Source organism: Cupressus sempervirens, chromosome 1 (assembly GCF_028749045.1).
Source record: "Cupressus sempervirens isolate cs-2001-9-10 chromosome 1, ASM2874904v1, whole genome shotgun sequence".
Classification (NCBI taxonomy): Eukaryota; Viridiplantae; Streptophyta; class Pinopsida; order Cupressales; family Cupressaceae; genus Cupressus; species Cupressus sempervirens.
Window position 1 is genome coordinate 165,697,064 of NC_143118.1, and position 26,818 is coordinate 165,723,881.

Below are 26,818 nucleotides of genomic sequence, written 5' to 3' on the forward strand. Positions count from 1 at the left end.
TAGCTTTAGTTATTGAATAGATTCTCGAGTTATGTAGGTCTCTTGACTCCTTTTACACAGATCCCTCGAGAGTGGAATGGTGCTTCTGATTGCCTGGCTAAAAGGGCTTCAGCTCACATGCAGAATTGAAATATTGTAGATAAAGAGGCAATTCCCCCTGATTGTTTTTTATCAACTTGATGATCAGAATAGGGCTCTTAGAGCTTTTTGTTAAGCTATTTTGTTTTGTGTCTCTCTGTGATTCAATAAATTTTCCCCTGTTTTAGTTACATGAGATGATAATGCAATTATCAATGCAAGAGAAGAAATGAAGAAGTAGCTCTCTGTAGTTGCATTGATGGGTTTCATTGCCTTAAGCAACAAATTTAAGTCTTTGGGGTGTGGTGGTTGTTATTGAGTAAATATATTCTAAAATTCTCATGAACTAAAATTGGCCATCATTGTCCAATATCTGCAATCATTCAAAACGATGAAATTCCAATAGGCGTACCTTTAAAGTTTGAGATGATGTAAATTCTGGACCAATATTCTGCAAATAAGCTTAAAAAAAATTGTGAAGTAAATGTAAGGAGATCAAATTGGTATAGACAGACACAGCAGCTAAAATAACAGAGAAGGCTACATAATGGAACAAAAACCAATTCGCCGCATCTTTAGAAAGGAAGAGTTGAATAAAGAAAAGAAAAAGTACTTGAGAGAGACATAAAGGAAGGGATGAACTAGGCATTCCAGCAAATAAATTTTACAGTGAAAATATGTTAATTAATTTTACATGATAATTCAGATGGATGCCATCCCAAAAGTTGAAACACAGTTTATTGTTAAATTATACTAAAACTACTCACAATATTTACCAAATATTGAAAGAAAGAAATGAAAAAGTTCAGACATCAAATCTAAGATGAGCCTTTTTTTCCAGCATGTGCAGATATCACTAGAAATGGCTAAGGCGATTAAACAAGATGTCATGCATAAACATCTTTCTATGTACAGAAATTCATCTATATGACATTTCCTAGGAACTTGATGTTTTGCCAACTGAAGAAGCCTTGAACCATCAAGCACTGAAGCCTCGTTGGAGTGAACTGAAGTATCCCGGGGGAACTTGAGTGCATGCTTCAGCCGAAACTCTAGCCATTGCATCCACGCTAATATTCTCATTGCATATATTTGCTAGAGCACGCATGTGCTTCATGCCATATTGGGATAGGGACCCACAGTGTGATTCAAAAGTTCGTACCTGTTACAAGTCAATGTTAACAACTGTATCACTGATGGGAAAAATGTTATGTCCGAAGCATTATCTACTTGTTCTTCCTTCAATATAACCATATAAATATCTATGGTATCTTCTACAATTCCAAAGTCCAGACTATCAACTGATAAAATTAAGATGCTTAAAAATGGGGGGACAAGAATTTAGTTCTGGGGTTACCATTGTCTTAAGACAGTCCCAGTCATCCACCAGAGGCTCTCCTGGCGTTCTGACAAAATTCAGGACTGCAGGACCCTTTTCTAATCCAAACAAAAGATTTCCAACAAGCTTCACGCTCTTATCAAGATGCATACGATGAGACATGAATTCTACAATTTTTTCCTCTGCATTCAGCTTTTCTGGAGAGCCCTCCTTGGACTTTTTATACTGCAAATAACCAAATAAAGCAATAGGCTCAAGCTTAATATTATAAGAAAACAAATTAAAACTTCGATCATAATCAACATTTGTTTATAGAAAGTGTAATTTTGACAAATGCCGGATTATACCGAAATGATGATTAGAGTAGGAAATATCTGTATTAGTAGAGGATGAAAATTAAGCACAATTTCCATGGACGGACTAGAACTGATTCAGGAGAATGGTCTTTAAGATGCCAAATATAAAAACTATTGAGTTTAGACAAACAAAACACACAGTAGCTGTAAAACTTCAAAAAATTAAAATGCTTTACAAAAAAACCAACATTTGGAAGTTGTTAAAGTTTGTAGCTGCGATAGAGATCTTTATCTCTCAAAATCTGGACGTTATTACCATTATTGTCATCTTCAGCTGAAAAGGACACTTAAGTTTAATTTGTAATATTAAATGTAAATGACATGTGTCATTCACATGCATTGAGGCATGAATATTCAAAAAGTCACAATTAATTATAGGAGATATGAGAGACCTTCGGTTATAATATGAAGAGTCTTCCTATTGTTATATATTCGCATCAAGCAAAGGATATTGTACACTTGAACAATTTCATTATCAATAAAGATATATTTTTGTTGTGTGGCTGGGTTTTTCCCTTCCTTCTCAAAAGGTTTTCCCAGGGTATTTCTAGTGTTTATTGGTTCAGTTTTGGCTCCTAATTGTTGTTTATCACCATTGATTTTTAGGCTTTAGATTCAACATGGTATCAGAGCCTAGTTATTGATAGCATTGCAAGTTATACTAGATTCATGCAATAATTTCTTTTGCTGCGCAGATTTTATCTTGTTATATTGAAAAATTTGTAACAATTTGGAGCTTCAATTTTTGCTCATTTTTGTATTTCTATATGGAGATGAGGCAATATTTTATCAGCTTGGAGTCTTCTGCAGCTATTTTGTTTTCCTGCTGGTGTTCAACACTTTTAGGCACCATGCTCAATAGACTTTGTTCTATCTTATATCTTTCTTCAGTTGGCAGCTTATAAGATGTAACCACTTCAAATATTTCAGTGTTGTGTTATTTAGTGGCTTCGTATCATCATGCAAGTGTCGTTTTCCTTTATTTAATTGTCGTATGTGGATTTGGCTCATATTATGGTTGTGTGAGGTCTCGGCTATCCTTTGTGTTGAGTATTCAAACCTGCCTTCTATGATGATGTGGTGCGATAATATAACTGTTGCGATGTCTCTTGTTAGAGGGGTTTCTTATCGTATTTAGGAGACCTAGAGAAGCAATGCTAGTGTAAGGATGCTTTTCATACCAGTGTTGATATTGATTGGTTGTTTCATTTTTCCAAGCAGGAACTTGCATGTTGGCAATTTTATTTTTCAGAAATATTGTAAATTTGGTTGATAGTGGAGAAGCATCCAGAGTTATTGAATCGGTGGTGTTTTTGTATTGCATGCATTCATGCCTATTGCCGATAGAGTCTTGAATTGGGATCTCTTTGATCTAGTGTAAGTAAAAAAAGGTAAGGTAAGGCGAGTCATATATTTCTACAACCTGGCACCATGCATATGTCATTTTCATGCTGGAGTTTTTTATTTTAGCATTCTGAGGTTATTAATCGTTTTCTTGCTTCATGCATTAATATTTCCTTCTTTTATTCTCTATCATGAATTAAGATTTGGTGGTCACTCAGTGTTCTATTCCTTTTGACGTTATTCATGATTATTGAATTTTGTATGGTCGGTTTTTGAATTGCCAAGTGTTGATAATGTTTTCTTCTTTGATTGTCGTGTTTTTTTTCTATACCATTGTCTCTGGGTAATGGTAAAATTTATTATCTTTATGTGATTTTCTTTTGTAGTAGTATTAGCTATATTTCTGGAGTTTAGCAGTTTCGATAGCTGCCAAAAACGAGGAAGACGGATAAACATCCAAGTCTGAGCCGATGCTGCCGCAGCACAATGACTATGTCGGCGTAAGAAATAATGTCTTGCATATTGCTTCATGCATTCTAAGGTCATTAATCGTTTTATTGCTTCATGCATTAATATTTCCTTCTTTTATTCTGTCATTAATTAAGATTTGGTGGTCACTTGGTGTTCTCTTCCTTTTGATGTTATTCATGATGATCGAATTTTGTATGGTCAGTTTTTGAATTGCCAAGTGTTGATAATCTTTTCTTCTTTGATTGCCCTTTTTTTTTCTATATGATCGTCTCTGGGTAATGGTAAAATTTATTATGTGATTTTCTTTCTGCAGTAGTATTAGCCATATTTCTGGAGTTTATCAGTTTTGATAGCTGCCAGAAACAACGAGGAAGATGGACAAACATCCAAGTCTGAGCCGATGCTGCCGCAGCACAGAGACTCTGTCAGCTCAAGAAATAATGTCTTGCATATTGCTCCTTGTGTAGAGGTCCACTATGGAAGCTTGCTGAGCAGAAACTACTTGCCGTGGGAAATATATGTAATGGGAGCTGCAAGTGGACTTTTGTCTGAGCCAAGAATAGGAGGAAATTGACACTTACGTTGTTATTCATTTCTTTTTTTTTCCAAAGTACAAAGTTCAGAAATCATTTGCAAGTCAAACTGTGAATTGGAAAGCTATCTACAAGTCATCAAATCCTTTGGAATTGATACTGCAAAGGGTAAAATCTTGTTCGGGCTTGTTGCACCTGGATGGAGCAGATAAACAAGTCACAGGTAAATATCCAACATATCAAGAGGTTGCTATGGAGAAAAATACGAAAGAGATAAGTATTCATTTTACTAGGAATAGTGGATAATATTTTAGAGTTGATATTATAAGTCGTTAATATTTATTAATCTCTCGTGGTTGCATGGCACATTCTAATTGATAAGAGAGTTTTTGGCTGAAAAATGTTTTTCCAGAATGGTGTCTATCATTCTTCTCGACTGGAGATATACTGTCCCAATGAATTCATCTTTTGCTGGAGACATACAAATTGTCTAGCATATTCCTTTGGCTAGAGAATTATGATATTCATGCTAGTTATCTTATTCTAATAATTTTGGTGTCTACAGAATCTAGAATATTTAGTGCCTTCTGTGTACTTGTTTTGTGGTACTTAAATTTGATCTTTGTTGATCAAATTCCTGTAGGCTTCATCCTTATTTATTGGATGTGTTCATTTGATATACCTTCAGGCAGACAGATATATTTCAAATTTATAGTACTGAGCTGTGTTTTAATCTGCACATGAGATAATTGCATGAGCATACAAAGTTGGAATATTGAGCAATGGCATAGTATCCTGCCATTTTATGACGGTCAAAATCGTTAAAAAAAGGCAGAAGAGATAAGCTTCTATTAATTGGTTGTTGTCATAATGTATATATATTTCTTTATGATAAATTGATTTTATTAATCTCTCTTAGTTACTTGCAGGATGTAACAAGATAAGGAATATAGCTCCAAAGAGAGATGTTGAGCTTGAGAGGGAGATTTTAGCGTCAAAGGGAGGCTTCATAATTAAGAGGAAGTACTTATGGAATCCCCATCACTCTCATAGATGCTTGTGATGCTTGTGGTATTTATAAAATTTGAGACTTAAATGGAATCAAGTCTTAGTTTGTTATTGTCTATTTTATTCTTGTATTAATAAATGAGATTGTAAGATCAACTATGATAACTATGATGTCATCACATTGAGAGATTACATGATGGGAGTTTAATGTCATGTTGAGAGATTTCATGACAATTCACGTCGAGAGAGTCCATGAATAAAGGCTTAGCTACGAGTCTTACAAATCTTTTCATGTTGAGTGATTCCATGAATATGACTCATTGTTATAGGTTTTCAAGTTGAGAAACTCCATGAATTATGTTTTGAATTGGTATGATCAGAATTTATCATTGACATTTTTGGATGAAACTTTGTGTGACTGTTCAGCTAAAGATCTCTCTTGCTAGAGGGAGTGTTAAAGTTTGTAGCTCTGATAGAGATCTTTATCTCTCGAAATTTGGACGTTATTACCGTTATTGTCATCTTCAGCTGAAAATGATACTTAAGTTTAATTTGTAATATTAAATGTAAATGACATGTGTCATTCACATGCATTGAGGCATGAATATTCGAAGACTCATAATTAATTATAGGAGTTATTAGAGACCTTCGGTTATAATGTGAAGAGTCTTCCCATTGTTATATATTCGCATCAAGCAAAGGATATTGTACACTTTAACATTTTATTATCAATAAAGATATATTTTTGTTGCATGGCTGGGTTTTTCCCTTCCTTCTCGAATATTGTCATCTATAGCTGAAAATGACACTTAATATAGGAGTTATTGAGAGACCTTCGGTTATAATGTGAAGAGTCCTCCTATTGTTATATATTCACATCAAGCAAATGATATTGTACACTTGAACATTTTATTATCAATAAAGATATATTTTTGTTGTGTGGCTAGGTTTTTCCCTTCCTTCTCAAAGGGTTTTCCCAGGGTATTTTTGGTGTTTATTGGTTCAGTTTTGGCTCCTTCTAATTATTGTTTATCACCATTGATTTATGGGCTTTAGATTCAACAGAACTACTATGAAAAATTGTCAACTAAAGTAAATATTAATTATAGTGATATTTGATAATCACCATTGTGACATTAATAGTTAAATTGCAAACTGTAATCACCAAGAGACCGGAGATGGGAACTGAGATAATTTATAAAAACTGGAATGGGGTCCTTGAAGATGGCAATATTTTCAATTAGTTGAGGAAACTTCAGCACTAGACATCATGATCCCTTTTACTGTTTCTCTTCTCATTAGTACTTTGTTGGGCTTTGATTTTCAACAAGTACCGCTAGCTAAAAACTTGTTTTTCTTATGAAACAAAAAATTACAATTCCTGATGTATTTTCAATTCTTTCAGCTCTTACCAACCATTAATTTGGGAAAAATAACCGATGATTCATATCATATATAAGAAACTTCAAAAGCATATAGAAATGCAGAAGTTTCATCTGAAATGTCCCAACATTTAGAGATGTCCCCATGTGTATCTGAGACGAGATGCATTTCTGATAGAGGAGATAAGTACACATCTTTGAAGAACTACAAATTTATTATAAAACAAAAGAAAATTATGCCATACCCTTTTAAGATAATTAATATGAGATAACCTTGGGCACAACATCAAAACAATGTTAATTTGTTTGTGTCATTAAAACTTTCATAATTAACATATTTGACTTACAAACCTTTTGCCAGAAGAAAAGAATATCTGCATCTCGTTGGTTTATGGCTCTTGCCTCCATATCTTCAAATTGCGGTAAATTGTTCTCAGGGGCCAATTTAGCATTAGCATTTGCAGGTTCAGATCCCATATACAGATATAACTGCTCTCTGCTGATGCTGACATCCCCATATTGCATAACATGTGAGCCAGACACATATGTGTTATGGTTAGAGGTTCTGCGCTTCACCTGTAAAGCATCTCACACATTAATATACCAAAGCTGGAAAATAACAACATAGAGATTCGGACAAATAACAATTGTTCTACAGTTCTACTTCTCGTCAACCAACATAAAAAAAATCAGATCTGGCCTATTAGCAGCAAAACAAATAGATAACAAACCTGTCAATTAATGAACCTTTGCAGCACACACACCTTTAAAAAAACTAACAGTTGGGCCTTTGTAAACTAATGGTTCAGACGAAACACTAATGACATTAATAATTTAATACATTATCTATTAGCTAATCTACAAAGTCAGAAGAAAAGCTAAAATGTAAGGATGCATAGCTATGTTCAAGAACTTCATTTAAAGAACTTCATTTTACCATAACTAATAGAAACCTAAAATATCCCTCACAAAAGAGATCAATTCAATACCAATCATCAGGCAATAGTTACTACAATTATTAAAATAATAGCAGACTGACAATTGCCACAGAATAAACAAGAAATGACAAAATCATTCAGTGAGCATAAGATGTAAATTATTATTTTGTATTGTAGAACTTTACCAATATAACTTGTGCATGAACAATTAAACATTTTGTTATGCTATTAGAACTTGACAACAAAATGAAATGAGAACTTCTTATGCTTGAGACCTTCTGACAGTTTCCCAATATGAGAGTTTCCCATCTCAAAAGATGTTGTAGAAGATTACCTAATTAACTAGGACATGGATATCACGTATATAAAAACTATGCAGCAATCTTTATGGATCCAAAATACTTTCGCTGGAACAGACTTGACAGTTTTCTATTTTCAATATTGTTCAAGGGCCCTACCTCCTACAGAACTTGCTTGCAGCCTATGGCCCCCTATCAGTTGGCGTTGCCGTTTAGTCTAGTCTAGTTATAGAGTGCAAGGAAAGCTTGTACGATTTCCTCCCTATAGGCCAAGTGGATCATCTAGATCTATTAATTGATTACTAAATTTTCTGATTCATTTGAATCATTTGCAATTTTGTATATCGAGACTACTAACATTCTGCTTTCTTTTACTTAAGATCAACACTAAAATTAGAACGTCTTATTGTAGTGGAGGCAGGCCAGACCCATTTTCAATACTCAAGAACCTCTGAATGCACCCATTTTCAGCACTCGAGGGTCTCACTTATATTTCACTACTCAAAAACCTCCATGACATCCTCTGAGATATAAGAGATAATATTTTGTACGATGATTTGAACATTACCCATTTTTTCTTACAAATACACAATTCTAATTTTACTGATATATCATGATTCATTTTATTTTAGTTTCTCTTCATTTTCATAAGCTCTGAAATGTATAGATGTTCATAATTTATATCTATGATAAATTGAATTTAAAACATGATAACTAAACAATAGCAAACAAGGACCACAACAGAAAAGGTGCTATTTCAAAATCAAAGTACAAGGCTACTCAAAGCTAGCTATATTTTTAATCAACTGATAACAATGAACAAAGACATCTTGAGCCTCGTTGTTCTATATCTTTGAACAAGTACGCCCTTGAGTTTTGATAAGAAAATCTTCCGCTAAGACATTCTCTTAAATTTTATGCAAAAAATGAAAATTACAAGTCTACCAACGTGAATATTAGCTCCTTTAGCTTTTGTAAACCAGATAACACAAATAGAGGAAATACAGGTATAATTAATACAGTATTTACAAATACCTTGATCAGTATTAAGATTGTCTGGTAGAACATTATAAAATTTAACAAATACAGGAATTGAAGGCCTCAATATGTATACTTACAAGGTTATACTGATGCTTCAAGGTTTCCTTCTTTAAGTTGTTCATCTCACTGGCAATGCAATGATGAACTGTTAATAAATCATTTTCAATAGTGGGCACTGGAGGCAATTAGTTAGTTGTATCAAATTTAATAACAAACAAAAAGATTAAGTCAAACCTGTCTTCCATCCATGCAACACTATAAAGATCTCCAAGACAGGTATCATATTCTGGAGGAGGAGAGGGTTCCATTCCAGGACAATACGTTCCCCAGCTATTCTCATCAGCACCTGCTGCTGTTGTAGCATATATATTCAGGTCTTTTGGTAGAAGACCTTCAAAAATGCTTCCACTTTCACATGCTTCAATATAGATCACCTATTAATGCAAGGAAAATATTGATGACCCACTAGAGATATTTCATTAAAAACGTGATAGTGCAAATGCATCAACAACATGCTAGCTTGTATCACTAGATAAAATGAAAGCAATTGCTAGCCTACAAAATCAAATTCCATTCATTAATATCACATGTTAGTATTTGCATCAAAACTGGAGTGATATTTGAGTCCAAAGAAAGAACGAAGAGTTGTTTAGCAACTGGAAGGAAGCAACAGTACTAACACTTAAGTACACTTACCATTTCCTTATAGGTTCCAGCATCATGTTTCTCTTTGAGGACTTGGACAAAATCACGTGCATAAAGATAAGGAGGAATAGGCATCCCTACAACCAATTTCATTAACGATAAGGCATAGAAATATGTATCATCCAAGTATGTATAAAGGGATGAATTCCTAAAGGATAAAAACACAGCAGAATGTAACAATTCTGGGTTAAATAACTTTTTTACAAAAAACCCCATTTACAATAATCCTAAATCTGAATCTGTATCAAGAAGAGTCATAGGTAACTATAACAAAAGTCTAAACAAATTGAAATGAGTTACCAAAAAGGATATAGTTTAAAAACAATGTCATCAATAAAGTTCATCTACTATAACACCAATAACTTTGGCTATTAATTTCACCTCAATAACATCTGCCAGTATCACTGCAAAATTTACTCCACACAAATCAATGTTAGGATAAAACACGGACAAAAGTAACAATTCCATGCACATATAAACAATAACAAAAAATAATAGATCACACAGAAGAGAACACAAGACACCAAGATTTAACGTGGTTCACCCAATCCTTGGGCTATGTCCACCAAACAGCAAGTCCAATATTATTACGATCTAGTGATTACAACCTCATTACAATCCGTAATCCCTTATAGCTAAATACTGCCACAAGAAGCAATTTTTGCATCACCCAAAATGAAACAATCCCTAACCCTAAGCCCTTTTATACAAGTATTTTTGGCGCTTTAGGGTTAAAATTAATTACAACATGTCGGCCATAAAATGCCGATATAGTAGCCCCAAAAAAAATCTCGGGGACCTCACCCCCAAACCCTCACTCTAGGCCCGGCCTGGCCTAGAACCCCGCCAAGGAATTATGGAGTATGTACAGTACTTCCACAATCAATCACCACAATCTAACAATCAAAAGTAATCAGTTTACAATAATGGTGAATATCCTTAGTGGATCGTATTAAGGGTTAGTACTCATTTTGAACTGTTGTATAAATACACTAAAAAAGAACAATTTACATTAATCCATAATGCAGGATCATCCTGGGATGTAAGAGCAATCTGCATCAATGAAAAATGCTTTATTTAATTTCCGCAATATTTTAGTTTTAAAACGTTTTAGTGAATAAATTTGATGTAATAAGACCTAAAATATTTAATGAATCATTTAGCCAAGTCCTAAAGTTTAATCTAGCATAGAAGCTTGACACATGTTGGTTGTGTCTTCTTGACATGTTCCTATAATCTTTCACTTTGACTATTAGTGTTGGCAGTTACTAGATAGTAAGTTATAACTATAAGATATTGCATTTGCTATGTTTAAAGACCATCTCTCCATTGGTGGGCATCCAGGTGGCAGGTAGCAATACATGTCTCACTACAAATTCTTGTGGAGTTATGGAGCAGTCAAAATTGGCCAATTTGATTGGTTGCTAGAAGTGGCCTATGACAATATTCCCAATGTAACACTGGCATTGGGGTACATTGAGACACCAGGCCGAGTTTCCAGAATAGGGAGACAAAGGGCCTCAATTTTGTAACGGCAAGGGGACAATAACAAGGGGTAGGGGTGTTGTGAAGTTTAAACACCATCACCCCATTTCAAATGGGGACCCCCTTTTTTTGTTTGTAGTTGTTAGGTCAATTAGATTTCGGCAATAAATTTGGCAATTTAGAGCTTTAAAAGGCTGGGGATAACACAAAAAACCTAATGTCCAAGTTGTGATTTTACAGTGGAAACATTGAAATTGAAGTATGTCGTAATCATGTTATAATGGGTTGAACATAAAATGCTAAGTGTATTTAACTTTTGGCTAGTCAAGTAGTCCAAAATCCCATATGAAGGTATATTCCACGCATAAGGACCATAAAATCCTTTTGATTTTTTTCGTTCAAAATGCTAAAATCCTAAGGAAATCAATTTTTCCTTATAAAAATACATAAAATCCAGACTATACATGAATTTCCTTGTACATTTTGATGAAAATCCAGAGTATACATGAATTTCCCTTTATATTTTGGCATTTTCAGAAAACATTTCAAGTGTTAGAGATCAAAATCCAAGCATACCATGAATTTCCACCACTTTGGATGATTTGGCTTGTAAACTTTATAAGTTTTGGAAAAATCCAGACAAGGGATGATTCTCTCCCATGCAGATTAGGGTTGTTTTTCCCTTGGACGAAGTTTGGAACTTGAAAATTTTCCAAATCTATAAATTGTCCAAACAAGGGTCATTTTTCCCTAGGTGCCAAGTATGGATTCCAAATATTTTCAAGTGTCAAATTTATCCTAACATGGGTGCTTTTTCCCTCGAGAGGAGTTTCGAATGTGGGAATTTTTTAAGTGTCGAATTTGTCAAAACTAAGGTCATTTTTCCCTTGGGCAGGATAAGGAGTGATGCAAAATCATCTAAGTGTTGAAAATGTCTGTACCTGGATTTTTTTCCCCTCAAGGGAAGTATGGAATGGAGAAATTTTTCTAAGTATAAGAGTTATCCTAACTAGGGTTATATATATCCCCTTTGCAGCTAAAGTGAGATCAATATACTAGGGTGGATTTTCCCCTTTATTATGGCAAAGGGGGATCAATTTTTTTTTGAAGTACAAGATGGATCCTATCCAAGCCTTGATTGATTTTCCCACTTTGCATGACTGGAATTAGAGTGTGTATGTGCCCTTTGGATCCATGGATGACATGTTGGAGAGAGAAATGTGGACTTAATCAAATTTGTGGGGGTTCATACCTTGGTCGTTTTTTCCTTTTAGGGCCTTTTTTATAATTAAATAAAGAAAATAAAGGGAAATTCATAAAATAAAGTGCGAGGCTTCTAGAAGGGTATTAAACTTCTATCCCACATTGCTTGTGGGGTGGTAAAGCAACATCCCAAACCCATTTAAAATGTCATCGATGAAAAGAAGAAATCAAGGATTTATAAAAACAAAGGCTATGTTGCTGAAAAGTCTGGAGCAAGTGACCAAGGTGAGTCACAATCCAACATTAGTCATTGGAGTCTATGTGAAAAAGGAAGGTAGCTGCCATTGAAAGGAGGCCTGACATTGCTTGTAAGTCTGAGGTAAGCCATGAAAGTGACAGAAATCTGAGGATGACCTTCATGGAAGTAATTTTGTGCCAAACTGGTCCAGTTGTGATTGCAGACTTATGGAGAATATCTTATGAGACATTGAAGGCCATTGAAGTGCCAAAGACAACTATTTTACGGTCCAAGTCTGCAGACTTCTGAGATTGGCAATTAATTTTAGAAATTCATGAAAAAAAATTCAAGTGCCTAAATTGCCAACCACTCATTCTAAACCAGTGCCCCATCTTTAAACATCAATTTGGAGGTCATTAGAGGGTTAAATATGAGGTAAGCAAGCCCATCTGAAAACTTTATGAACAGAGGTGACTTTTTGAAAAAACATAGAAAATAATTGAAGCATTTTAAGCATCCAAACTTGTTTGCAGACTATTCAGTGACCAAAAACCTTTCTTTTACAACAATTTTCAGTCAACGGAGGTCTACAAATGAAAGTCTGGACTATGTGAGAAAATCATATTTTTTCCATGTAAATCTGAGTTTTGTCATTGTTTTCAATCTGAGCCTAACCTTGTTGCGGGCTTTTTGCAAGATCTTGATTCTCATTTCAAGCCATTTTAAGTCTGAAAACCTTGAGTTGCAGACCCAGGTCTGCAGATATAAAGAATAGGGTCAATTTTTTGAGCTCCTTGTGAATGGTTGTCTCTAATGAAGTATAGAAGTCTCTCTTTATATGAAAGGATACTCATAATATCAATCATCAAAGATGTTCGCTTCCTGAGTTTGACTAATGAGTAACTCCTTTAGAGTTGTTGCCATAAGAATGAGTTTGCACTATATTTGGTAAAGTACCAACCTTCTTTTCCTGGAAGAGCATCCTTAGACACAAAGGAAAAGATCAAGGCAGTTTACTCGTATAGTATGTGTAGAAATACAAATAATAAGCAAGTAAATATAATAATCAAAGATAATGAATACTTATTTGCACATTAACATTCTTGATACAAGTTGCTCCAATGAAGGTCCATATACATCAAACAAGAAAATGCCTCCAATGGGGAATGAAACATTGGTTAAGGTAATCACTCACCCCCCACAATGTAGAATTCCCACATACTTTATTATTAATTTGAACGAAGTAACAATATTCGCTCCTTAATAGGCAAATTTGAAATTTGATTCACAGTAAAAATGTAGTTGGTCCCGGTTCTATCCAAATTCACCAAATGTCTGCTAAATTCCTTGTGGATTCTTCATTTCGCACCCTAGACAAATGTTAGCAAATTTCAAGCGAATTTAGGAGTCGACGAAAGAGCCCAGATGGAATGACATCGAATTTGTACCAAATCTGGGCATACGACAAAAACCGTTTGACTTTTTGAAGTTTTGGAAAGGCGTTTGTTAGTTTATTACAATCGGTTTTATCTCATATTCACACCTAACCCTAAAACGACACCCTCGCACTTCTCATTACACCTATATTCACACTTCTTATTATACACGTATTCTTACTTACACATTCGATGACGGTTTGTTTTTGCATTTCAGCTCGTGGTTGAGATACACAAGGGCAAAAGTTGAGATGTGACATCTTGTGATTTAATGTAGAAGACTCACCTTCATCTGTGTGTGTTTGTTCTGGAACCAAAACTTGACTCCAAAAGCAACAATTGCAGCGTTGCAAATGATTCAACCAATGCCGGGTGGAGGAGGTTATGTGTGGATTTGTAGCCATTGCAAGGAGGAATTTAGTAGCTCTTACAATAGAGTAAAAGCACATTTGTGCTTTATTCCTGAAAAAGGCATCAAATTTTGCACTGGGAAATCAAAAGTAAACGGAGTGCTGCCTAAAACCTTCCTTCGAAATCACATGATAAACAAATACATTCAAGCAAAGGAAGCTACTGGGAGGGCAAATTCTTCACATCCATTAGAAAGTGGTAGGCCTCTAAAGAAAGGGGAAAACATCATCTATGTCTTCAACTACCACTCCTAGTGAGCCACTTGCAGAGGGCCATCCATTCTTACGTCCTCTTGAACAGCAAATTGTTAGTAAGAGAGCAGTGGGACCCTTGGAATCATCATTCCAAAATGAAGCTAGAGACATTGTTGATCAAGCCATAACCAGATGTGTTTATGCAAATGGATTGTTATTTAATATTGTTCGCTCACTATATTGGCAATACATGATGAGGGCAGTTAATGAGGCTCCATTCGGGTTCATTGGCCCTGGTTATGAGAAGATATGCTCCACTGTATTAGATGATGAGGTGGCTCGTGTAAAGAATGCAATGTTGCCCATCAAGGATTCATGGATTGAAATAGGTGGGACAATAGTATCAGATGGATGGAAAGATGCAAAGAACTGTCCTTTGGTAAATGTTATTACAATGTCTACAAGAGGTGCAATGTTTCTGAGAGCCATGGATTGTGAAGGAGAGGTAAAGGATGGTCCTTTCATTGCAAATATTATCATCCAAGCTATCAAGCAAGTTGGCCCTCAAAATGTTGTTCAAGTAATAACTGATAATGCGAAGAATTGTAGGGTTGTCGGTTTATTGGTTGAGGAGCATTATGAACACATTTTTTGGATACCTTGTGTTGTGCACTCACTTAACCTAATGCTGCAAAAAATTGGCACTAAGTTTGAGTGAATTAAAAAAATGTATGAAGAGGCACAAGAGATCCAAATGTTTGTCACAAACCACCATATGATGCAAGCCATATTCAGACAATTCTCAAAATTGGAGCTCTTGAAGGTAAGTTGAATTGCTTAAAATTTAAACATGTTTTAGAAATCTAGTCTCTTTAGTAAACTTTCTATGTTTTCAAATTTTTAATCTATTATTGTTTTTATTTTAAAATAGATTGCTAAGACCCATTTTGCCCCCAACACTATTGTGTTGAGATGCATTGTCAAGGTTAAAGACGCATTGACTAGAATGGTAACTAGTGCTAATTGGAGCATATGGAGGCAATCTAATAGTGCCAAGGCAGAGCTGCCATAAGGGGATTGCTACTATATGAACCTTGGTGGGATTGGGCTAAGTACCTTCTGATGATCACCGAGCCTATATTGAGCATGATCCGATACACTGACATGGATAGGCCTTGCTTGGGTAAGGTATATGATGGCATTGACTCCATGATTGAGGACAATATAATAAATGAGAAAGAGCAGGATCCTAATGAAATGTTCTTCAAGGAGCTACATCTAATCATGGTAGAGAGATGGAACAAAATGACTATCCCTTTGCATCTACTTGCCTTTGCATTAAGCCCCAAGTTCTATAGCCAGTTGGTCCTCAAAGGGAGTACCACTAGAGTTGCTCCATACAGAGATCCTGAAGTTGTTCAAGGGTACAAGACAACCCTTCAAAGACTCTTTCCTGAGCACCTACGACTTGCAGTGCGGCCTGAAATTATGAGTTTCACGAGAACCAATGATTGTGGTATTGACACTCTTGAAGACAAGAACAATGCTGATGCTCATAAATGGCGGTACTTCCATGGACAAAGATACTAACACTTGCAGCCCATTGCCATCAAAATTTTATCACAGGTGAGTTCCTTAATCTTAAGATTCTAATTTCTAGTTTCTTGTTGGTAAATTTGCAAATCTTGATAGGTTGCTAGTTCATCATCATCTAAGAGGAATTGGAGCACATACTCCATCCACTCAATAAAACGCAACCGATTAAACTCCAAGAAGGCAAATAACTTCGTTTTTGTGCATTCAAACTTGAGGCTCACAACACACAAAAAGAATACCTACAAAAAGGGGGAGGCAAAACAATGGAATGTCGACCCAGAGGCTGCAAAGTTGGAAGCCCACTTTGATGCACTTGCGATTGAAGATGGTGATCCTGAGATACATAGTACTGATGGAGCTGATCTTGAGGCTACGGTTGAGATTGCTGATGCTAGTGGCACTAATTGTGCTTCTAATCAGCAATTGCATAATGATGATGAATTCTTTGATGATACATTGATATTTTATCACATATGAGTCTATGACTGAATACTGATTACTGATTAATAATGTTGATATTGTTGTTTTAGAGTTTTTGAACTGAAACATTCATATATTGGTATATTTTGACATTTTGTCATGTCATTCGAACAAAATCATTAATATATTTGATGGTTTAATTTGCTAAATTGCTTTAGATTAGCATAGTGGTGTATGAACTTGTTTGCTGCAGCATATTTTTACATACATACATACATACATATATATATATAAAATCTTGTATGAACGACCCCAAAATGAAACTAAACCCAGCCAAAAAAGAATTTGATCGAATTTCAAACCTAAATGTCAAACCCACATCTGAACCAAAATCCAAACCGGCAACTTAGATTTGAACCATAAAATAGTATAGTTCACTTCCACTTGTAAATAAATTATATTCATATTCAATCTTGAGATGATCCTTGTGTGTGTGTGTCAATCTCCCTCTCAATCTCCCTCTTGTTCTTCTTACTTGGCTCTATAATATGTATCCAAAAGGATTATATTTCGTATAGAGATGCACTATAAGAGGGTTGATGTTTCTATTCTTCATATGTTTATCTATTTGAGATCTCATTTCTAATCCAATAGTTAATCTGAATTGTTATATTATAGTCTCTAAGGTATGTTCCTTACGCTTATAAAAGGTTCTTGTGGTGCCATTTCTCCTATAAGAAATCTCTCTAAATTCATGTATCAATAACTTCATAAATCTACCTCAAGTCGAGCACTTGATTTGTCTTAAAGTCAGGATAGAGTCTTTCGATCAGTTCCATCATGATTATAATTCTCTAACCATCTTGTAACTAGAATATGTCTATTTAGTATTTTCTTTGCCTTTGATCTACATATTCTTTGAGTTGATTTGCAAAATTTACTTCTGAATTATTATACCCTATTAGGCGAATCAGCGCTTTACAACCTTTGCCTGTCCCAAAACCTCTTTCTATATTTATATCTCATTCAAATATGAGATATGACTTTTCAATGTATGGTCATGTCTCTTTTAAATCTTAAACAATACTTTATCGGCAATTATTCTTATTCAAAAAAAAAAAAATTCTCTTCCATTCGAATAACCAACAAAGTCATATATCACCATTTGGGTTTATTTGCTTTAGTAATATTTGTTTGAATTTATTACTTTACGATCATATTATCTGCCTCCTATTGCTATAGCACATGGATTTTGTGGTAATGTATACTCGCTGCATATCTTAGTGGGTCAAAACTTGTGTTCGCTCTCTTTTAACTATCTATTTTTCCTTACTTTTCCCATCCTTTGTCATCTCAGGTAGAAAAAATTGATTCTATTTATATATTTGTTTGATTAAAATGCCCATTTAATAATCAACATATATGTATGTTAGTTTACATGGCTAGCGGCATATGTCATCATGTCATGTTGATATGACTCGTATATTGAATATGTGGTAGTCATCTCTTCATTTATCTTTTGCCAATCTTTGGTAGTGATTAGCAGTGAATATGTTCAATGTATATGGTGTATAGAAAGTAATTCGCACAGGATTATAACCATTGCTTATCAACAACGATATAAAGCATTATATGATGTGATGGGCGGTAGAAATATTCCTATTTTCTTCCATGTGCCTAGGGGATGGGAAGTTTACATGGGAATATGTTCATTTGTTGCTTAATACTTTACCCATGTTAGTGGGGTGAATAAATAAGGTAGCACCCATTTTCATATGCTTCATTTTAAATACCTTTTTCGATGCTCCCAATTTGTTTATTTTTATTGTTGTTCCTTATTTGTTCCATCCTATCCTTGTGGGTCCATGTCAGATAGCCAGAAGGGTGATATAATTCGCTCACAACCTTTTCTAATGCACATTAAATTTATTTTCCAATAGATTGAACGAATAAGCGATCGTTCTATATTTGCCTCTTGGCGGCTAGCGTGGATGATGTCACCGACAAAAGGTATGATCGTACAAATTCAATAATTGAATTTATTATTTTGAATTCCCTTATTATTCTCTTAGTTTGATTTTCCTTATTCGATTATTAATCTTGGTGCGTTGATACAATTATAAGTCTTTTCTTTTAGTCTTCCTTATGCACCCCAAGTATCGATCATTGATTGGTGTGGTAGTTAGCCATAAAATATAGTTCTCTTCATTCCTTGATCGCGCCCTTGAAATTGGTTATTTTAAATAAAAATCTCTCCAATATTGTGCTAGACTTCAAAGTCATCTCAAAATTGATCTTATTTCCTACTGTTCACCTCTCTGACATGGTCCTCTTTCTTAACACTTAATTCCTTTGTAGATTCTCCAAATGTCAAACTATAATATTATTGCTTCGTATAAACATATTGTGGATTGCAATATTCATGTGTTAGGTTTTCTATTTTGCACTGATCTTTAAATTTACACATATTTCTGTGTGATTTTATTTATGAAATCGGTGACGGTTTCATATATTCAATCGCTATTCATGTTTTGTAATCCTTCAATTCCTTTCACTCTTCACTTCATTTATCTCGATAGCTATTTCTTGTATAAGGTAATAAATGTTACAAGATTCAAGAATTGGCAGATTAACGGTTTTTCGGATGATTGATTGATTAACAAAGGAACAAATGTGTTCCTTATAAAGAATTACAAGGACGTAGGCTGAAGACGGAATTAGAAACAAAACTAGAGACAGGATAGGAAACATTCCTATCTAGACTGAAAGACGGACTATAGACAAGTAGTGGACTATTATAGAAATTATAAGATATTATCTTAATACCCTCCCTTAATGGTCAACGTATGGATGTCGGAACATTCTGTGATAACTGAGACCCTTACTGGATCTACAGAATGCTGAAACCAAGAAGCTTTGCCAGAAGAGTGCTATGACTCAAAATAGGTTGCAATTACAAAACTTCGTTTTTGTGGAAAAAACGGTAAAACCCAGAATCTCACGCAACCTTGCGTATTACAGACAACTTGAAATGATTTTTGAGGAGAAAATCAACAAGCCCAAAAAAAACAGAAACAAATTCAGAAGGCGAAAAATGCAACTTCGCCTTGATCAGGAAGCTCGACAACTTGTGCTGTTGGTTGGGAAGCATTTTGCCTTGCTTGCGCAACCAAACGTTTCCGGCACTCGAACTTCATATGACCAAACTTGTGATAGTAATTACACTGTACATTTTGCTTCGTAGAGCCATCCAGGGATTGAGCAAAAGGTTGATGCTGGAAAGGCTGAGAAGAATGATGGTTGCCGATGTTCTATTGAAAGGATTTTGCAACAAATGCCTGCTCCAAGGAGGCTGTAGAAGCACTGCTGCCAAACTGTTGTTTCCAATGATCCTGCTGCAGAAGTTTGGTGCATAATTTTGGAAACTTCAAATCAACATTAGTTGACGTAATGTTGAGTGTTTCTATGAAGTGCTCATAGGATGATGGTAGACTTTTCAGAGTGATGACTACCATATCCTCTTCCTCCATTTTCCGACCAATAGCTTCGAGCTGATCACGAATGTCCTTAATCTTTGTCAGATGCTCTTGTAAGGACATACGTTCATCCATCATAATGGAGAACAACTGATTCTTTAGAAAGAATGCCCGACTTTTGTCAAATGTTCAATGCAGCTCCTTCAGATATTTCCAAATTTTTGCAGCTAACTTGCCAGAAGGAATCTGAGGTAGCTGATCATCGATAACAGAGAGCTTAAGAAGCATAACAGCCTCTCGATTGCGATCATCAAACTTGTCCTGTTCTACTTGGTCGGAGGTCGGACGAGTCTTTGTGCCTAGAACAAGCTCATCCAAACGACGATATTCGAAGATGGTTAACATGCGCTGCTTCCAGTGATTATAATTGTGGCTATTAAATCGTAGATTGCCCTCCAACATCAAATTAGTCAAAGATGCCATTTGCACGAAGATCAAGGCAATGTTGAGGCTAACCTAGAAAAAATGACAAGTCCCCACAAGAGTAGATAAAAAATCCAAAAGGAATCTGTAGTCACAATGTAAATCCACTGGCCCGAAAATCGAGGCACAGAAAACAAGGTACCTAGAAAATTCTGACGAAGACCCAAATGAGGTCTCGAAAAACCCAACACAAATATGAAATCAAAAAAATATTCAGACCCCAAAAATTAGGTTTTCGAAGCTAAAACTCAGTCGACAGCCATGGAAGGTCAAAGACAATAGAAAATGTCGATTGAAAAAACCAAATCTATTTCCCAGATCATGACTTCAGGCTGAGACGGTGCAAAAACACTGAGTTTGACCTCCAAACGGTGGCAGGAGTAGGCGAATTGTAACACAAAGCCGTGAGTTGGAAGGAAGCCGTGAGTTTTAAAAACCAAAGCCGTCTGTAACTGAGACGCGGATCTCCCAAAAATGGCACCAAACACAAAAATTCATTGCAGAGCAAAGGTAAATACCAGTCGCGAGCCCAGAACCAGAAATGAGCTGTGATTTTTTGCCAAAGGTAAACCCGTGATTTTCAACACCAAAAAAAAGTGAGTTCCTTAGCCACAAATGCGAGTTTCAGAACATGGGAGCAGAAAAGAAAAACCGCGAGTTGCAGATTATCATCCACGATTTTTCGGGTGATTGATTGATTAACAGAGGAACAAATGTGTTCCTTATAAAGAATTACAAGGACGTAGAAACAACGTAGGCTGAAGACAGAATTAGAAACAAAACTAGAGACAGGATAGGAAACATTCCTATCTAGACTGAAAGACGAACTACAGAGAAGTAGTTGACTATTATAGAAAGTATAAGATATTATCTTAATAATAAAGGTTCCTATCAAAATAGGATAGCTTATGTTTGACCAACATCCTCTCATTACTAAGTTTTCTATTTTGCACTGATCTTTAAATTTACACATATTTCTGTCTAATTTTATTTCTGAAATCGTCGAGGGTATCAAATATTCAATCACTATTCAATTTTTGTAAACCTTCAATTCCTTTCAATCTCCACTTCATTTATCTCGATAACTATTTCTTGTATAAGGCAATAAAGGTTCCTATCATAATAGGATAGCTTATGTTTGACCAGCATCCTCTCATTACTAAGTTTTCCTTCTCTGCTACGCCCGACTGCAAGCCTTCCATTAATATTTGAGACACTGAGTCGAAAACCATCATAGATTTTTCTAATATTATATCATTTCTTATCTATGGATTTGGTGGTTTTCTTGTCAGAGTGTATCATCCAAGTGGTTGGCAACATACACATCTTTCGTGGTTTCCATAATCACAAACTAATACTATGCATCATCGACCATGAATTTCATATGATCAGAATTGATTTCATAGGTTTTAACATGAGAAAATCTGTAGTTAGGCTCTAATACCATGTTAAAGTTCTAACATTGCCAATGTAATTGATGTCTTCCAAATGCAAATTTGAGGACTCATAAATAATGAGACGAGGAGACATGTCTCTATAGTTAATCATCATTAGTTAATATATTAATAATATAAATAACCATATGTATAATATATATATATGTGTGTGTGTGTGTGTGTGTGTGTGTGTGTGTGTGTGTGTGTGTGTGTGTGTAAGAATATTTATCTAATGATGATTTACCATCAATCTGACTGTAACTACAAACTTAACAAGAAGTATAAGTTGGAGTTAGATTGGAAAAGTCTAACCATATTATCATTGCACATTGTAAAGTTAAATCTTTAGAAGTGCAAAGAGATGATGTCCCTTGAGTGAACTAGCGTAAGTCCCCTAGATGGTCCACCTTGAAGTCACCTTGTGATCTTACTTTGCAAGCTTAACATTAGAAGTGACTATATATCAAGAGAGAGTTGAATATTTGGTGTTTCACTTCAAAACATTGAATTTTTGATTCTACATGTTGTGTAACATTCAAAAATCAAAATTCAAATAGAAGTTCAAGTGCACATCCCAACAACGCCATAGGTGTAGGTGCTCGGATACTCCCAAGTACCCGGTATCAAAACATTTTGGGGGGCAGGGTTGGCTGGGGTAGGGAGGAAGGGGGGTCCCGAAGTTTCACTGAATATTTGTGAAGTGTATTGTACTGCATTTATTATTTTAAGGTTGTCTTATTTGGATTTGGTATTTGGAGAAAATCTGATTTTACATTAATAATTTGTGTTTATTGTGATTGGTGGAAGTGAAGGTGGACTTGTGCAGCATTACAACAACATTCAATGTAAAATTTAAATGGTTTTTGGAGAGATTTTTAATCTGAACGTAGGATTTGGTTGGGCTGCCCAGTCATGGGGTGTGGTAACCATAAGGGAATTATTCATGGCATCACATTTGATAAATCGAAAACAGGGGTTGGAGCATTCAGTTTGACAGTTGAATATTGAAGGACAAAAATTGGAGTGAGGTCGAAGCTCAAGTCAGATGAATTCCTCGTTGTTTCCTCTTGCTTATTTTCTGATTTGTATCAGATTGGAGATGTTTATTTGAGGCTCATGCGGTCATGTGATGGTGATTGACAATAGCTATGTGATAGAGAAGCGAGATTGTTGTAGAAACTTGAGAGGAAGGAGTTAGTTTCTCCTGATTGTTCTTGTTTCCATGTGGATTGATTTTATATCAAATTTGTTTCAGTCAGATCTTTATTTGATTTGCATGTTTAATCTGTGTGAATTTTCTATTTACATCAATCGAACTCTGTCCACAATAGTAATTAGCATTGCTATTAGTGACAACATTTTAAGGGAATCCACGAACATCAAAAACAAATCAATATGCATATTTCATAAAGTCGCAACACTTACCAAGAACTCCAGCCCCTCCATGATCAGAGTAGTAAATGAAAATATGATCGTTGGGACCACTGTTGACAACCTTTCCACTCCCACGTTTTACCAAACTTTTATTTCCAAGAAGAACAGCAAAAAAGTTTTGTACGGTGACATTCTCACCTGTGTAGTCCTGCAAATCACAAGCAATTCCAACTTGATTTTAAAAAGCAAACAATAGTTAATTCATCATAATCTAGATGATCAGTTTGCTCACAAAGTCAATAAGTCTCAATTAAACATTCAAAAGTTATGAATATATCATAAATAATTCTCCTTATTAAGATTTGCCCCTCCACTGTCCATCACTCCAACAAGCCAACCAGACACATTTGCAGTATGTTACTAATTGTACTATGCTCAATGGAATCTCCACCCATTTTTTAATCCATCATGTGCAATCATCTAGATAAGTGTTTATGGAATAATTAAGATGAATCATGTGACTTACCTTCGGCACACCTGCATAGATATCAGATCCCTGAGGATGATTGATGATAGTACCCGGCCTGGGATTTTCTTTATCGGTTGCTATGTCATCATACATAAACACCACAATGTTTTCTTCTTTCAACCCTCCTCGTCTGAGAATTTGATAGGCATGGCATACATCGGCCTGCACAAGCCAATTATGGAATAACCATACCCGGTACCCCAATCAATAAAACCACTAAATGCATACATGAACAGAATGAGTCAAATAAACAATAGATTTTCTTATGGGCTAAAAAAATCAGTAGAACTAATAAAAGAATACAGTTAACTAAGTAGGATGATTATGAGATTTAATTAGTAATAGGGAAAAACTAAATCCAGCATCAACAGACATAAAACAATTGAATGGATACATCATAAAGTGATGATGGAGACCTGCTTATGAATTTGGACAAGTTTATTCGTCAGAAATCAAAATGGGAAGTAATTAAATGGGTAGGTTAAAGAAGAAAGACAATTATGGACTTGAAAATCCGAACTCGGAATAATTAAAAGTTTAAGAAGCATTTACACGGGTAGGGTAATGCTAAGTCAACCCTTATTCAGCATTACTCAATACTGAAATGTAAATTTGATAAAATGAAGAAAAAACGATCAAATAAAAGATGAGACCTCATAAATATATACAGCAACCAAGTGGATATAACAAACAACAAACCTTAATATGAAAATAGAAAAGTCCCCTTGAACTCGAGGCAACTAGACTAGAATGAAATGCGTTGGATAAATGATAGACTTGGTTCAAGATAGGGAAAACTAATTCAGCATATATTGAAATATAGGACAATTCAATGGAGAGATAAAACACACGAGATGCTTACGAATTGAAAAAAGACATAATTCAAAATAAATTAATAAAACAAATTGAACGGAAAGGATAAAGAAACACCTGATTATCAACTAGGACAAACTTCATTCATCATTAATCAGAATAGGCAACCAAATTGTCAGGTTAAGAAAGAAAGAATGGTTGTGGATTTAAAAAGTCAACTTAATGTAATTAAACGTTAAAACGATTTACATGTGCAGGAATATGAAGGGTCCAGATTAAAATTTTAATAAAATATTTATACATTGCTTATTCATCTTGAATAAACGTGACAAGACAATGACTAAGTTATAGAGTGAGAAAAAACCAAAACAGATTAAACCGAACGTAAACAAGCCCTCGTTATGAATCAGAAAAAAATGATTTAACCATCAACAAAAATAGGATAAAGTCAATGGAGAGGTTACAAAAAGAAATTAGTTACTGATTGAGAATACCCCAATTCTCCAAATCCTATTGACTATAAATCAAAATAGACAAGAATGATTGAAATACACCTAGAATTAAAGTACAGATTAACACAAACCCAGATGTGTAAACGATAGAGAAATGGCTCCAATACTTGAAATTTATTTATGAATTATCTCAAAGTTGAGACCTAATTCAAAATACACACTAATAAAGCAATGGTGTGGATAGTGAAGAGGACTCAAGACAAACCAATTCAAGAAACAGTTCAATTAACTGATCGGGCTAGACAGTACCTGAATCCTGACCATCACTTATAGTAAAACCCAATTCAAATTACAATTTTAAGGGAAAAATATAGGCGTGCATAGAGAACAGGTCTGATTAAAGCTTAACACAAACCAAATTAGGTATCAAACAAAATACAATGAAATAAGCCGGATAAAAACAATGCATGGACGCTAATTCTCGATTAAGCAAACCCAATTCAAAAAACACGGAAAATATAAAATGCAATGGGTATAGCCAAATGAAGAAGAAACCTGGTGCCTGTAATTCCAATACCCAGAAGAACCAGCCACCAGAACAGCCCACTTCGTTCCTATTTCATCATTATCTTCGCCCTTAACAGCTTCCGTAGGCAATTTTAATATCGAATTCCAATCATTTCTGCCACACTCTGCAAATCCTAGGTTCAAGACCAGCAATAGTAAAAAAAATGTTAGACATGGGCCAAATCCCTTGAAGGATCCCATTACGGTTCACTGGCTGGCCTATGCTGCAGAAATTATCCAGTTAATCTCATAGGGGATTTGGCAGGCTCCTGTTTACTCCCAACAATGAAACAGTATGTCGATATGTACAGGTGCAATCAAAAGGAAATTTTAAGATTTTGTTGCTTCGTGCCGAAGAAATTCAACTCAAACACATTTGATGTGTTATAACTGCCTTTTATTTGTGCCAACTTTAATTGGGAAAGCCCTGAAAATAAATAATCCCTTTTTCATATCGAACAAATCAAGCATACATTTATTAACTGTTTCCAATGAGTTAGTTGGATTGAATAGCTGGTAGTTACGATGTCGAATTCAAGGAACTTGGGGATTCCGTAGCGGATTGGTTAATGGACGAAAAGGACTTTTCCTTACAAGGGTGCCAAGTAACGGACCAGCAACGCGGAGGATTCGTGAAAACTTTGTATATATACGCCCTCATACAAAAAAACTTTTAATTTATTCTTCCATAAAAGTTAAAGTAGGTACCTAGTAATTTTCCATTTATAAGTCGCGCAAGCATAATTAAAAAATATTTCCGATGCAATTTAAAAAAATCTTCCAATCCAAAGAATTAGGATTAATGCTTCTGATTTGTATTTCCAATGCAATTAAAAAATATCTTCAATTAGGATTAATGCTTCTGATTTGTGGTCTCTTAGATTGATGGTCTCATGAAAATCATTCATTAATAGAGGCAAGTATTTTTCAACCTGCTATATAAGTTGTGTTTTGTTATGCAATTTTTAATTTCAAACACAAGTGAATTATTGGAAATCCTATTCATTGTGGCCAAAAAAACATGGTAAAAAATAAATTTCAAACAATCTTCCAACTATTGTAGAGAGCCTATGGCGTGAATTTATTGAAAGTTTGCTTGCATTGCAACATGTGGGTTGTTCAACTTTGCTTATATACTTTTGTGTTCACATGTGGCAATAGGGCATTGAATTCTTCAAATGTATTGGTGTGGTTGTGCTTGTTGGGTCTTG

General features: G+C 35.0%; 1 protein-coding gene across 1 annotated transcript; it reads right to left on the bottom strand.

Moving 5' to 3' along the window:
- Positions 1 to 703: 703 nt before the first annotated feature.
- Positions 704 to 25,978, bottom strand: LOC149576665 (vacuolar-processing enzyme-like). Its single transcript, XM_089818857.1, has 9 exons — positions 25,596 to 25,978; positions 23,773 to 23,937; positions 23,298 to 23,454; positions 9,486 to 9,571; positions 9,024 to 9,223; positions 8,867 to 8,915; positions 6,863 to 7,087; positions 1,436 to 1,642; positions 704 to 1,240 (listed from the first exon to the last, which is right to left on the bottom strand). Exons 1-9 carry the CDS (start codon positions 25,806 to 25,808, stop codon positions 1,058 to 1,060), a joined length of 1,485 nt encoding a protein of 494 aa, XP_089674983.1. The 5' UTR covers positions 25,809 to 25,978; the 3' UTR covers positions 704 to 1,057.
- Between the last annotated feature and the right edge of the window lie 840 nt (positions 25,979 to 26,818).